Source organism: Atractosteus spatula, chromosome 2 (genome assembly GCF_055471065.1).
Source record: "Atractosteus spatula isolate fAtrSpa1 chromosome 2, fAtrSpa1.hap1, whole genome shotgun sequence".
NCBI lineage: Eukaryota > Metazoa > Chordata > Actinopteri > Semionotiformes > Lepisosteidae > Atractosteus > Atractosteus spatula.
The window spans coordinates 4,124,489-4,137,352 of NC_142707.1; the positions used below are offsets into that span (position 1 = coordinate 4,124,489).

Sequence of the window (12,864 nt, forward strand, 5' to 3'; positions counted from 1 at the left end):
GAAACAGAAAATGGAGGCACACCACTGGCCAGATGCCACTGGTTGCAACGAACTATGGGTACAAATTATAATTAGATTTTCATCCAATCAGAATGCTACAGGAGAGGGTTAATATTTTAGGACTGCCTTTAAGAGCATGTAAAAGCCCACTAATGGTGATTATTCTCTTTTAATCCTTGTTTCTTTACAGGCTCGTGTGTCATGCTGCACCATTGATTTTGACCATGTGGGGTTGTACAGGAATTCAAAGGGGATTAGCATTGCTTTGCGTGTGGCCTTTCCTTTCCAAGCATCTCGAAAGCCAGCTACTGATGGCAATGTTGCTAAAGAGACTACTGAGGAAGGCGGCACTCTGGAGGTTACGGCATGGAGAAAGCTAAGACCCACAGGACTGCCACAAGTGGAGGGAGACAGAGCCGCTAAGCTACACCAAATACTACAAAACACTTATCTTGCGTGTTCACACTTTCAAGGGCTCTGCACAAGCACAAAGGAAAAGTCCAATTAAACTCAGGCTGAACTTTTCAGGGGACAGGCAACACAATAAATAAAGCTTGCAGACTTAAGCAAAAACATTCCAATTCGAGTTTTAAAAGGAAACAACACTTCCCCATTGCTACATGTGCAACACCATTTTGCAATTTATTGATAAAAGAATTATAGCAATATTAGCGCATGCATGTTGAAGTTTTGTTTTGGACTTCTTTTAAAACATGCGCAGCAGGTTTTGCATGCACGCATATTAACAGCAGCACTGAAAACACCGAAACCAAAAAATATACAACAGTCTTGCTTTGGCAAAACCTGTGCAACATTCTAACAAATCTTGTTCAGATATCTGTTAGTCTACATGATAACCATTAGGTTCTATCCATAGCTTCCAATCAAAATCTTCAACAGGAAGTATTGCAGCAGTGATACTGGAGCAGAGGCCGGTTAAAAACGAATCCGCACAGAAATGGGCATCAGATTTCAGGATCCAAAACAAAAGAGCATGCAATACTTTCACGCTTACGAGCGAAAGACGTTTAGTGACTGCTAAAAATGCAATATTTTGAAATCTGGCTCCATACAATTTCTGTAAAAAAAGGCAGTTCTTTTCTGCAAAAAAAGTCACAGAATGTTCCGTTTTCTACATCTTTGAAATGTAGAAATTCACAACAGACGAGCAAACGTTCAGAGCCGGATTCAAGCCCGTCTGTCATGCTGGGGTCTAAAAGTTCCGATTTAGGAATTTCTGCTTCGCAGGCAATTAAGTTCAGTTTCGGAGCCACGTTCTGTGCCTTAAGGACTCACAATACTCTGCTTACGCTACAGTGGCCCCTGAATTACCTTAGAGGATTTCTGCACCTGGTCTCCAATGTAGATCTTCCGGAACTGCTCGAAGAAGCTGAGCATGGCCAGCTCCAGCTTTTCATTTCCTGCTTGAGCAAGACGAGAGTCTGTCAAGTTCATCAACTGCAGGACTCTGCAAACAAAAACATTTGTGTGGTGAGGGCAGAAGTCACCGTTTGCTCATGCTATGAAATAGGCCAGGGCAGCAAAACACATCACATCAGTAACCAAAGCTGCACAACGCGACCTGCTTCTTAAGAAATAAAAGACATTTGTAGTCACAGAGATTTTCCTCTGAAAGCTTTTTTTCCATTACTCATCCAAAACACAAGAACCCATCAGCAGAACTGATGAAATAGTATTTATAGATCTTTTTTAGACTATTACTGGTACTTTCAGGCCACACTCTTTTCTCTAAGTAAGGGATACAAAGTTCAAGATTCAATTTCTGAATTTTAGTTTTCTGAATTTCTGAATTTTAGAACTTTATGTAGGCAGTAAAGTGTGCAAATGACATAATTATATAATTAATTCTCTTAACAAGCAAAAAAATATTGAACTTTGGGGAATTTGTATCATTTTTTATACCACATTACAAAGCACACATTTAAATCCAGTATGAGAGACCTTTCCTCCTAAAATGTATTTTGTTTTCTAGTGAACTCAACCCAGTGTGATTCAGGGATTCAGGCCCCGACCTTGTAACACAGACTGTCTGACAGTCAGGGGATCGGCAGGACGGCTCTATCACAAGACACGCCCAGAACACTGTAGACGGGTAACAGGCACACATGGAGCACCCCAGGACACCGCACGTAGGTAATGGGGACACCCATAGACAACAGTGTACCCCAAGATACTGCAGGTAGGCAAGGAGTACACCCATAAAGCATTTTAAGATAGGTAGGCAATGGTTATGCTCTATGTGCACTCCAAAACAATGTAGGCAGGCAACCCTGAGTGTACCCCAAGATGTGCCAGGTAGGCAATGATGTGTCCCGAGTGTACCCCAAGATGCTGCAGGTAGGTAATGGTGTACCGTGAGTGCACCCCAAGACGCTGCAGGTAGGCAACCCTGAGTCTACCCCAAGACGTGCCAGGTAGGCAACCCTCAGTGTACCCCAAGACATGCCAGGTAGACAATAGTGTGTCCCGAGTGTACCCCAAGACGCTGCAGGTAGGTAACGGTGTACCCCAAGACGCTGCAGACAGGCAACGGTGTACTGTGAGTGTACCCCAAGACGCTGCCGGTAGGCAATCCTGAGTGTACCCCAAGATGCTGCAGTTAGGCAACCCTGAGTGTACCCAGAACAGGCACGAGTCCCTTCTGTGGTACTCAAGACACTCACCGACAGACTAGCTCTCCGTCCATGGCGTCCTGCTCGTCTGTGCTCGCGAAAGACACCCGCCCTCCAATCACAGCTCCGATGATGTACACCAGCCATGTCAGGCGGCCTGGACACAGAAACAGGGAAAATCTGATTTCAAACGTGGTGCGTGGTGTACAGGATGGTACAGCCAGAGACCTAAAACATCAATCACTATGCATCGTTAATACAGCTTCTCTTTCAAGGTGTCTCTAGTTCTACCAAAAACATGTCCCTTTGATTTATTTTTACATTGCATTTATATTACTTTGTATGTTCAAGCCCTTAATAACACAACAGCTGAGCTTTGAATATGCAAAAAATCAAAACAAACGGTCATCTTTAATAGGGACCAAAGACATACTTTCAAGGCCATTAGCACTCTTGTCACCAAAACCGACTCCACATTTTCTGAAGGTAATGTTCAATTTACCATAAAGTAAAAACTAGATCAGGGCCTGGATCAAATCAAGACCTCTAAGCACTTGTTAATTGTGTATTACAAAGCCAATGCACGATGGCGGGTGTCTCGTTTTACAGAACCAGTTATGAGAAAACAAGAAGCCTTCAGCAAAGAAGAAAGCTCCTGTGCAGAATCAGTGCAGGCGTAGGCTGACTTGTTGAGTGCTTTCAGTAGAATGAAAGAGTTTTGTTCCCCCCCCCCATTAATAGAACCAGCGCAAGTCTGGAACACACTTTCCCGTGTGTTTTGTGCAACAATGCCTGCTGTCAGGATGACCTGCCTGTGGGTCACAGCAAGGCATTCTGGGCTGGGTAATGCCCAGAAGCTGGACAACCAGCTGTGCTCACCTTCCTGCACGGCGATGTCCATGGCGCTGGCGTTGCTGGACTGCAGCAGCTCCTGGTACGACTGGGCCGACTGGTCGAAGAGCTGCACCAGGAGGGCACAGGTTTTCTCGTACTCGCAGCGCCCGATGGTGGACAGCTGGTCCAGCTGCTGCTGCACCAGCCCCGTGTCGTCCAGAGGATCCTCCAGGCCATCTCTGTCAACCACACGGCAAAGCAGACACACAGGCACACCGCCGTCAAAGCCTGCTGCCACCTCCTTTCACAAGGGGAGCCTTGCAGTCTGTCAGAGGTTAACCTTTCTTGGAAAAGCAGCGCACCATCGGCATGTTCTACCGTACGATCTGCTGCTCCTGAAAACACTTCCTCCAGAAACGACGACTTTAGACTTCAAAGTAATGCGCGTTAGAAAAAGAAAAATGTCTCGTCAGGTCTCCACATAATCTTAAGTAGGGGGAACTCAAGAGAGTGAACCAGCTAGTACACAGCAAATGGCGCGTTTGTCCAAGGAAGTCTACATCTGGTCTCAGGAAGAAGCCCCTTACCGGAGTATGATGTGCACAGACTCCAGGCGCGAGGTGATATAGGCCTTGGTGACCTCGGGGGTGTAGGTCTCCAGCATGTGGGGCTCCGTGGCCTTGACGTAGGGTACAGAGGCGGCCAGCCTCTGCCACAGGCTCAGCAGGTAGTGCACGCTGTTGGGGGCAAACTCCCAGTGCTGCAGAGGGGGGACAGAACATGGATCTGAGCGCCAGTGCTAGAGGGCGCAGAGCCAGGGACAGCTGACCGCGCTGCTGATGTAACCGAGTCGCTCAGTGCACTGTGTGGGTTAAGAGTTTACGCCACCCCCCCTCGGAAATTCAGGCAGCGGTATACTCGCGTCGTGACAGGGGGCCCCAGCTTTCAGCTTCGCGCAGAGCCCGCGAGCGAATCACAGCAGGGCCTGGGAGAGCTGCTCTCGTCACATTATTAACGTAACTCTCTTCCACCCAGCCTAAGACTTGGCATTTAAAAACTTTTGTTTTCATCTTTTGCGTGAATAACTCCAGCAGGGAAAACGTGGTTAATCTGGCTCCTCATTCATGTTTACTTATAACGTCATTAAGCAAATTCTAACATGCAGAATTAACTGAAGCTGGTTGTATTTACTGTTATCAAACAAGACTCAAAACTAAGGCAAGCGGTCTTAATAAACAAGATAATAATTAACAGGAAATGAAGTTAAATGCTTGACGAAGAATTGTAGATGCAGCCAGCAGAAATGACTATCGCTGCTTTAGCACAGTCTACAGTACTATGAAGTGGTCTTAAAGTAAGACCTTCTTACTCTTTGCAAGCACTGTGTTTATACTTCATGCTCATGTAAGAGCTTGATGAAACAATAACGCAACTGAGAGAGAAGTAACTACAGACTCTGCATTCTTCTGACACAGTAGCACCTCAGACATGCACTGTTTCCAGGGATTCGAGATGAGAGACCCAATGAGATTGAGTCGACATGCTCACAGAAACCACTAGAGGGCAAAGTGCTGCACTGTTTGCTATAATGTCACAAAACCCCAATCCATCATACTCATCTTTGTTTAATGTTATCTTTGTTAACCTTCATTGACAAAGATGTAATTAGTGACTTTCCATGTAATATTTGCCCCACAGAGAACATTTTTTTCCAAAACACATTATTCCACCAATTTCACAACTGTGGCAGTTCTGTGAGCATTAACATGAAAAACGAACAACCCATAAGGAATCTTACCAACTCTACCTGTGCTCGGAAGAACCGGATCTCTTTTGTTTTATGAAATGAAAAGAAGTGCACATTCAAGAATACAGAAAAGCACCAATCGCAGAAAAAAAAATCCCAGAGAGTTTAAATCTGTTCCAATGACATTTATAATTTTATAAAACCCAAGTACCACACATCCCCTAAGTATTACGCAGTCACTACATGTTACAAAAGTACAGCAAGGACACAACTGATTTGGAGAAAGACGGACATCACAAAGACAAAAATCTCACGCAATGCTAGCTCAGGGACACAGAAGGAGGAGCCATAATGGGGATAAACAGGAAAGATAAACGGTTACCTAAAGTCATGTACCTTCTGAAGCAGGACCTTACATTTCAAAACTAAAGTCATGTTAAGAATATAGGAGCACACACTACCCAACCTGTGCATGATCTACTGTGACAAAAACACATGAAGTGTACAGGCTGTGCTCCCCCTGCCAGTGGGGAGAAACAGAGACAGAGGTGCACTTCCTACTGCACTGTGACAAATATTCTGGGATTAGAGTAAACTTCTTCCTTAAATTTACAAATCTAATCCCAGAATTCCCACACCTGCCAGAGTCACAACAAGTCCCAATCCTACTGGGAGAGGGAGGAGCGAACTCAGCCCAGTATGTGATCTCCTGTCACAGCCTGAGGAACAGTGAGCCTGTCTCCCAGTAATGCTCCATATGTTTATATGGAAATATCTCATGATTGTGTCTGTACTGTAAATGTCTGTAGATTTTTTACGCTAATCGTATTTGTTTTGGCAATACGGATTTTACTCATTGGTCCGTTCTCTGCAACTGTCTCTACAGTAAGTCTCCAAACTCTTGCCCCCAACGAGTCCTACCACCCCATCCGTCAACACAGGACACACAGACACCTTGACATCTCAACATGACACCCCTCCTACTTCTTACGGCCAACCAATCACAGACTCGTTTGTTGCTGTTGGAACCTGAGGCAGGCAGAGGTCTGTAACACTGACAACACAGGACCCATTCTCCTGACTGGGGTTTTTGAGAGGTGGGACCGAGGAGTATACGTCTCCAGTGACTCTTTGTCAGGTCTACCTTGCTCAAGCAGAACAGACTCACCTGCAAACTGGTCACTGTGAAGTTGGCTATTAGCCGAATGACCTCGGGGTAGTTCTCCACCTTCACCAGCTCCCCGAGCTGGTAGTTGCTTTTCAGCCTGGCCAGCAGTCGGCAAAACTCATGGTAATTGTTTGAGTCCGACAAGCTCTGTGAAGGACAGAAGACACTTCTTCAGCCTATGTGACCTATCCCTACCCCTGATACTTTTTAAAACGCACAATTATGTTAATGATGTCCTTTTCCTGTTTTGTATCTCTGACGATGCTATGAAGATCACTGGGATGTCTTTTTAGGTGTGTCTCACCTTCTAGTTGGTATTTGGCTTGTTTATTGCTGCATGGACACTAGCTGTTGAAGCCTTTGAAGTAGTCTCCCTTCATCAGCCCAGAATTAGAGTTCTTTTTATACTGGTTCACCTTTTGACTTGCTAAACCTCCACCACTCATCTGTTTTGAGTAAGCACTTCCTCCTCAGGGGTTTGGATCCTAACCCTGGAAAGGACACCAGTCCATCACAGGGCACTCACACAACACACACACCCTGGACAGGACTCCAATCCATCCCAGGATGTATACAAACCCAGGATGGGATACCAGTCCATCACAGGACATGACCCTGGACGGGACACACACACTCACATACCCCGGATGGGACGTCAGTCCATCACAGGACACACACACACACTCACCCTGGACGCCAGTCCATCAAAGGTCTATTCCCCCAGTAGAGGGGGGTGGGGGAACCAGCTCATACAGCAGCCCATATCAACACTGGGCTTCAAGAGGACCTAGCAAAGGGAGTATTTTCATTGTCCTGCAGCTCTTCTGGCTTTCTTTTCAAATTAGATTACCTCAACTAAAGCAGATGCTGGCTTGACTCGCTGAACTCTTCTAACACCGTCTAAAGACGCCGTCAAAACCAAAGGGCCGACATCTCCAGGGCCAAAGTCTGGAGAGCATCCACACAGCCCATTCTGAAGAACCACTGATTTTATTAGCCTTCAGAGCACCTTAAAGAAATGTCGGTTTACCTGGGGGTTTTCCAGAATCCTTTTGACTCCATCTACCAGGTGAGACAGGAACTTTGCCCTCTCTGCATTGTTAAACAGGGACCTTCGAACAGAAGCTATTTGTACTAAGCATGATAACACCTGAGAAATAAAGCACATAGAGTTGAGTTATTTGTTGGTTATTGCAATACACCAATAAACAACCTTAGCAGCATTCATTCCATGCATGATGAAAGAACATTAAAATGGTAACAGATGAGAGATCAGCTCATGCACAATCCCTGAACTGCATGCAGTCCTGGTGTCAAGGGTCTGGAGGATTCTGCACCATGAGCAAGACTGACAGGGCAAAGTTTCCCTTTTGCTGCGTATTTTCAGTGCTAAATGCTTCTGCATTTTACCTCCAATACTGTCTCTGGGTCCTTATTTCCTTGCCAAGTCTGCAGCTGACTACACAGACCTTCGGTGTGGCTGAGTCAATGCCTTTGAGATCTACGGCATTCTACATGAAGGGACGATGGTAACTGGGACAGCTGCCATGACCACACGTGCTTCCCCTCTCTCCGCTCGTGCAATGAAACGGATACATACCGCTTAGTGAGAAATGTGAAATTTGAGAAACGCAAGACAATCACCAGATATATCGCCCTGCAACTGGCAACCCAGTGAAGCTCAGCAGGTGTGCTCAGTACCTGGATGGGAGAGTCCTGGGAAAGCTAAGGCTGCAGCTGGAAGAGATGTTACTGGGACCAGTAGGGGGCATTCACCCTACGGTCTGCATGGATCCTAATGCTCCAATACAGTGACGGGCACTACTAGACTAGACTTTACTAGACTGTAAAAAAAGCTCTGTCCTTCGGATGCTGAGGTCCTGACTCTCTGTGGTCATTAAAAAGTCTAGGGTGTCTCTCGAAAAGAGTAGGGGTGTTACCCCAGTGTCCTGGCCAAATTTCTCCCTGACCTCTACCAATCATGGCCTCCTAATAATCCCACTCTCTGAACTGGCTTCATCACTCTGCTCTCCACTATGGCTGCCGTCGCATCATCATCATCATCATGGGGCTACACACTAGTGGTGGTGGTGGAGGGGATCCCCATTACCTGTAAAGTGGTTTAGTGTCCAGAAAAGCGCTATATAAATGTAAGGAATTATTATTATCATCATCATCTTAGATGTTCATGTTGGACATTCCTTCCACTTGCACGGTAAGACTAAGTAACTCTACCTGCAATAACCTGGCCATCTCCTCCATCGTTTCTTTAACAAAGCATTTCAAAAGAAAAAGTGACAGGTGGCTATAAGGCTCACCCTGCATGGGTGGGGTTCTGTCACAGTGGCAGCTGCAGAAACTACAAACCTGGCCACTCAGCACATAACTGGAGAGCTTGCAGTACATGGCTGTTGCATCAGCTGTAGGCTTAAACAGGGTTGTGCACTGGCTATAGCCTGCTACTGCAGCCTGGCTGTGGCTTGGACTTTGAAAACGCCTTGCTGGGAAGCTTGGGGATGCAGTACAAAAATACAGTCAAGATTTGCAAAGAGAATAAAACTAACAGAAACATCTTACTTCCCAAGATAAGCAAGCTGTTTTATTTAATTACTGAGACAAACGGTGTCTCAGGTTACACAGCTAAAGATTGTCCTGGCCCATCCTCAAACCACACCCTACCTCCTGCAATGCACTGGCCTGACTGCTAATCCAGGAGGATCGTCTCATCTCTTTTCTAATGATTAATAAGCTAACATGACTGCTCTGGTTTCACTGAGCGACACTATGCTCATATAAAACATATTTAAAAACTTACATATATACTTAATGGCACTAAACAATATTCTTAATTTTCCTTTCCACATGGTTTTAAAATGTTCTAAGTAAGCCAGTGATCAATTATATCACACTGAGGCTGAATAGAAAAAACAGCACAAGGAGTTACAATCAAACGGATGGGTACCCAAAATATCATTATCACTAAATCGTTTCAAACAAAGCCCTCAAAATGGATCTTTTTTCATTAACAGGACCCTTAACCTGAGCCATAACCAGCCCCCAGAACGTCAATCCCCTGTTTATTCCTGAGTTCTTTAAACCAAACATCTCAATTTTATAGGATGATTCTTCACCTGGAGCCTCTTTTCCAGATCCAGTAATCACTTTGACCATCCACAGCCTGTATAACTTCATACTGCCGATCTCCTAATCTGCACAGCTTTCATATCCATAGTCCTCTTGACCATCCACAGCCTGTATACCTTCATACTGCTGACCTGCTAATCCATACAGCTTTCGTATCTATAGTCCTCTGGCCTGTCCACGGCCTGCACCATCTCATACTGCTGATCACCTGATCTACACAGCCTTCCCGTCCACAGTCAGGCATGTTGTGTTGCAACAGTGGAGGCTGTATCTTCAATTCATCTGAAGGCTTGGTTAGCAGCAGCAGCAGTAACTCGACCCCTCTGTCAACAATGACAAACCCACACGGAGCTGAAACCGCTGACACCCCACAATACTCACCAGGGGTGACAGGGATGGAGGAATGGAATGATACAAATCGAAAAACAGCTGCAGAGTAGAAGAATCCAAAAAAGCTGAAACAGAGAGGGGAAACAAAACCATCTGTAAGCATAGGAAAACATCAGCTCTGATGCTGAATCATGGATGATCTCTCATGGTCGTCTACGGACCTAAAGGGAACCATACAATGGCAGATGACACTCTTGTTCAATGGTGTGAAAATGAATTGCAACATTCCAGGGCTCCTGTGTTTTGATTTGTTGCTCACCATCGTATCAAACAGCCCTCAAAATTGTTATGCCACACAATTACAGAGTGCCTACTTTGACGACATTCGTGTGTCACACAAGCAGTTTTTAAAATATAAAATAAAAGAAAACATGGCCAAAAACCATGAATGACTGTACGAAACGTAATGTGTGCGCCTCTGCCAAACAGATGGGAACCATGGATAATATAACCCTTTTTTAAAAACATAACCACTCACTACTGATACGACACTCCTTCTAGACCTCTGTGCACCGTTTTAATGCGTGTCCATTACAGATGCGATGCCTGAAGTCATATCGATCTAAATCAGAATTAAACTGCTGAACTGCAGGTGACCGCAAACCCTGTCCTTCCTCAATTGACAGATTAGAAGGTAACCACGCAACAACAAAAAGACGCCGCAGATAATGCTGCTCTTGTTGACGAGACGCACACTTTCACTATTAATGGGTGCTCTATCTATTGCGCAGTAATGTACTCACAATTAACAAAGAGCATCCCTATTCCACTTCTACCCTACTGCAGAGCGCATCCTTGACAGCTAACTACAATGCCTCAGACTCAATGCACTTCTGCACTATGCACTTTTTTTTCCACTACTACATATTTATTGCTCTTCACAACATCTGTATTGTTCTGGTTGTTATTATTTATGAAGTTTGTAATGGACTGTCTATATCGTGTGGCGTTGTCCGTCATACTGTGTCGTCTGCTGTAGTGTTTATGTCCCGAGAGATCAGCACAAATCAGAATTCCAATGCACTTGTACACATGGCAATGAACTCCTCTACTACTCTTCACTACGGAAGGAGCTCTTCCTGTGCAGCGGAGACCAGGCTGGTGTAGGAAATAGTTAAGGACAACAGATCGGCTAGCTCTGTCTGGAAATCCAAGATGCAGGAGTTGTGCAACAATCCTGGTCTGGCCCCCCCGCTGTTTAGGGATTTTGCAGGTGTCTTCAAACAGAAGCGTGCGGAGTTCCGGCAGACCCCTACCTGACCTCCAGCTGGTGGGGATCTGCACGGTGCAGAGGTCGTCCGAGGACTCGTCTGTGGAGGTGCCGATGAAGTCGAAGTTCAGGCAGTTGTGAGCCAGCTTGAGCAGCTGCATCAGGAGGCCGTGCTGGCTCTCGTCGTTCAGGTTCAGATTTTTGCCCGAAGCCTGGAGCGATCGGCGCCAAAACAGAACAGGGATGGGGAACGAGCGTCGCCAATCCCGCCCCCCACCCCGTGCAAAGGTGCAGGAGGGTCCTTCAGAAGTGACCCTCTGACCCCCACCCCCCATTCCCATCAGATGGGAGGAGGGGTGACTCTGGTGACACAGTTACAGCTGTGGAAGTCACATGAACTGCTGGTACTCAGTCTACCTGAGCTTAATTAGACATTTGAATTAATTACTGACTATTTCGCAGGTGTTAACCAGGCAAGGATTTAAGGAGGTCTAAAGAATCCTGTTGGGACTGTGATGCCTAAGAGCAGAACTTGAGAAACACTGTTACATAACCCAAAACAACTGACCGACCCAGCACTTACAGACAGAAACTATCCCTTGAGCCACTTCACAAACCGAAAGTGGCAAGCCGGAGGAACAGTTCTTGTGTTGCTATTCAAAACCAGCCATGGAAGAGCCAGTCGCTACATGGCAATTTGAGAGGGCGTTCCAGTAGCAGGAAGCTTGATAACTAAAAGGTCTGACAGCCACTCTTGTGGAACTCGTCCCAGGACTATCTCACAACAATTCACAAAGCACACGGGGAAGAACTGGGACAACACTGACAACTGAGAGCAGAAGAGAACTCATGAAGTTCTCATCACAGAGCCAGCAGCTGAGCACGACATTAAACTAAAAGCAACTTTAAATAAGCAGTATGACAATCCCGCCTACTTTGAACTTTTGCTATTTTTTTACATCCTCATTAACAGCTTTGAAACACTACACTTCTTGCATTTACATTTAGACCAATCAATCCAATCCAGCATACTCTAGAGTGTAACAACTCACAATAAAATGTAGCCCACACAATGCATCGAACCAGTAGAGATTATTCCGTGTCAAACAGTTTTCTCATCAGTAGTTCAGCAGAAAGAGGTTTCCTAGTCTTTTAGAGTTTTACTGCCCATAATTTACAAACGTCATGTGACTACTTGAGTCCAGCATTTAAAACGTGACTTTGCACTATGAAAAAAACACATACAAAAACCACTACTTTGTAAAACAAAAAAGTGTTTTTTGAGCCCCCAATAAAGTATTTAAGACATTTACTGTTAAAGGCCTTACCTGCTTTAGTAAGTTGCATGACAATGTAAAGATGTCGAAGAGCGAGGAATCTCTGAACGATGACGCAATTTTCCTATGCTTTGTCAACGGGTGTGTCGTGTCCGCCTGGAAAAGCAAAACGTGAAGGGGAGAAAGATCAAATTCTCTTCCTGAAACAGTTTCCATGGCTACCCCTTATACTTGCACAGAGGAGAGACCCTGCAGGTCCACTGGCAGCAACAGAACTGGGAGGTGACAACAGACACCGGGCCAAGAATCTGTTTTGACAGGGATGATTCATCCCCTGGAGCCTCTCTTCCAGACCCATCAACCACCTGACTGGCTTGATGCAGTCCCCTTAAGCACCTATAGTCTGTATCATCTCATACACTGCTGATCCCCCTGATCTACACAGCTTTCATATCCATAGT

At 45.5% G+C, this 12,864-nt stretch overlaps 1 protein-coding gene across 1 annotated transcript in view; it reads right to left on the bottom strand.

Annotated features, from left to right (window-relative positions):
• Positions 1-12,864, bottom strand: part of xpo7 (exportin 7) — a 41,987-nt gene that overhangs the window by 13,611 nt on the left and 15,512 nt on the right. Inside the window, exons 6-14 of the mRNA XM_088933179.1 lie at positions 12,455-12,559; positions 11,173-11,338; positions 9,908-9,981; positions 7,413-7,532; positions 6,383-6,529; positions 4,055-4,227; positions 3,513-3,706; positions 2,685-2,790; positions 1,333-1,468 (exon numbers count right to left, since the gene is read on the bottom strand). Of these exons, the coding sequence (XP_088789305.1) occupies positions 1,333-1,468; positions 2,685-2,790; positions 3,513-3,706; positions 4,055-4,227; positions 6,383-6,529; positions 7,413-7,532; positions 9,908-9,981; positions 11,173-11,338; positions 12,455-12,559 (1,221 nt within the window). The remainder of the gene's footprint in view (positions 1-1,332; positions 1,469-2,684; positions 2,791-3,512; positions 3,707-4,054; positions 4,228-6,382; positions 6,530-7,412; positions 7,533-9,907; positions 9,982-11,172; positions 11,339-12,454; positions 12,560-12,864) is intronic.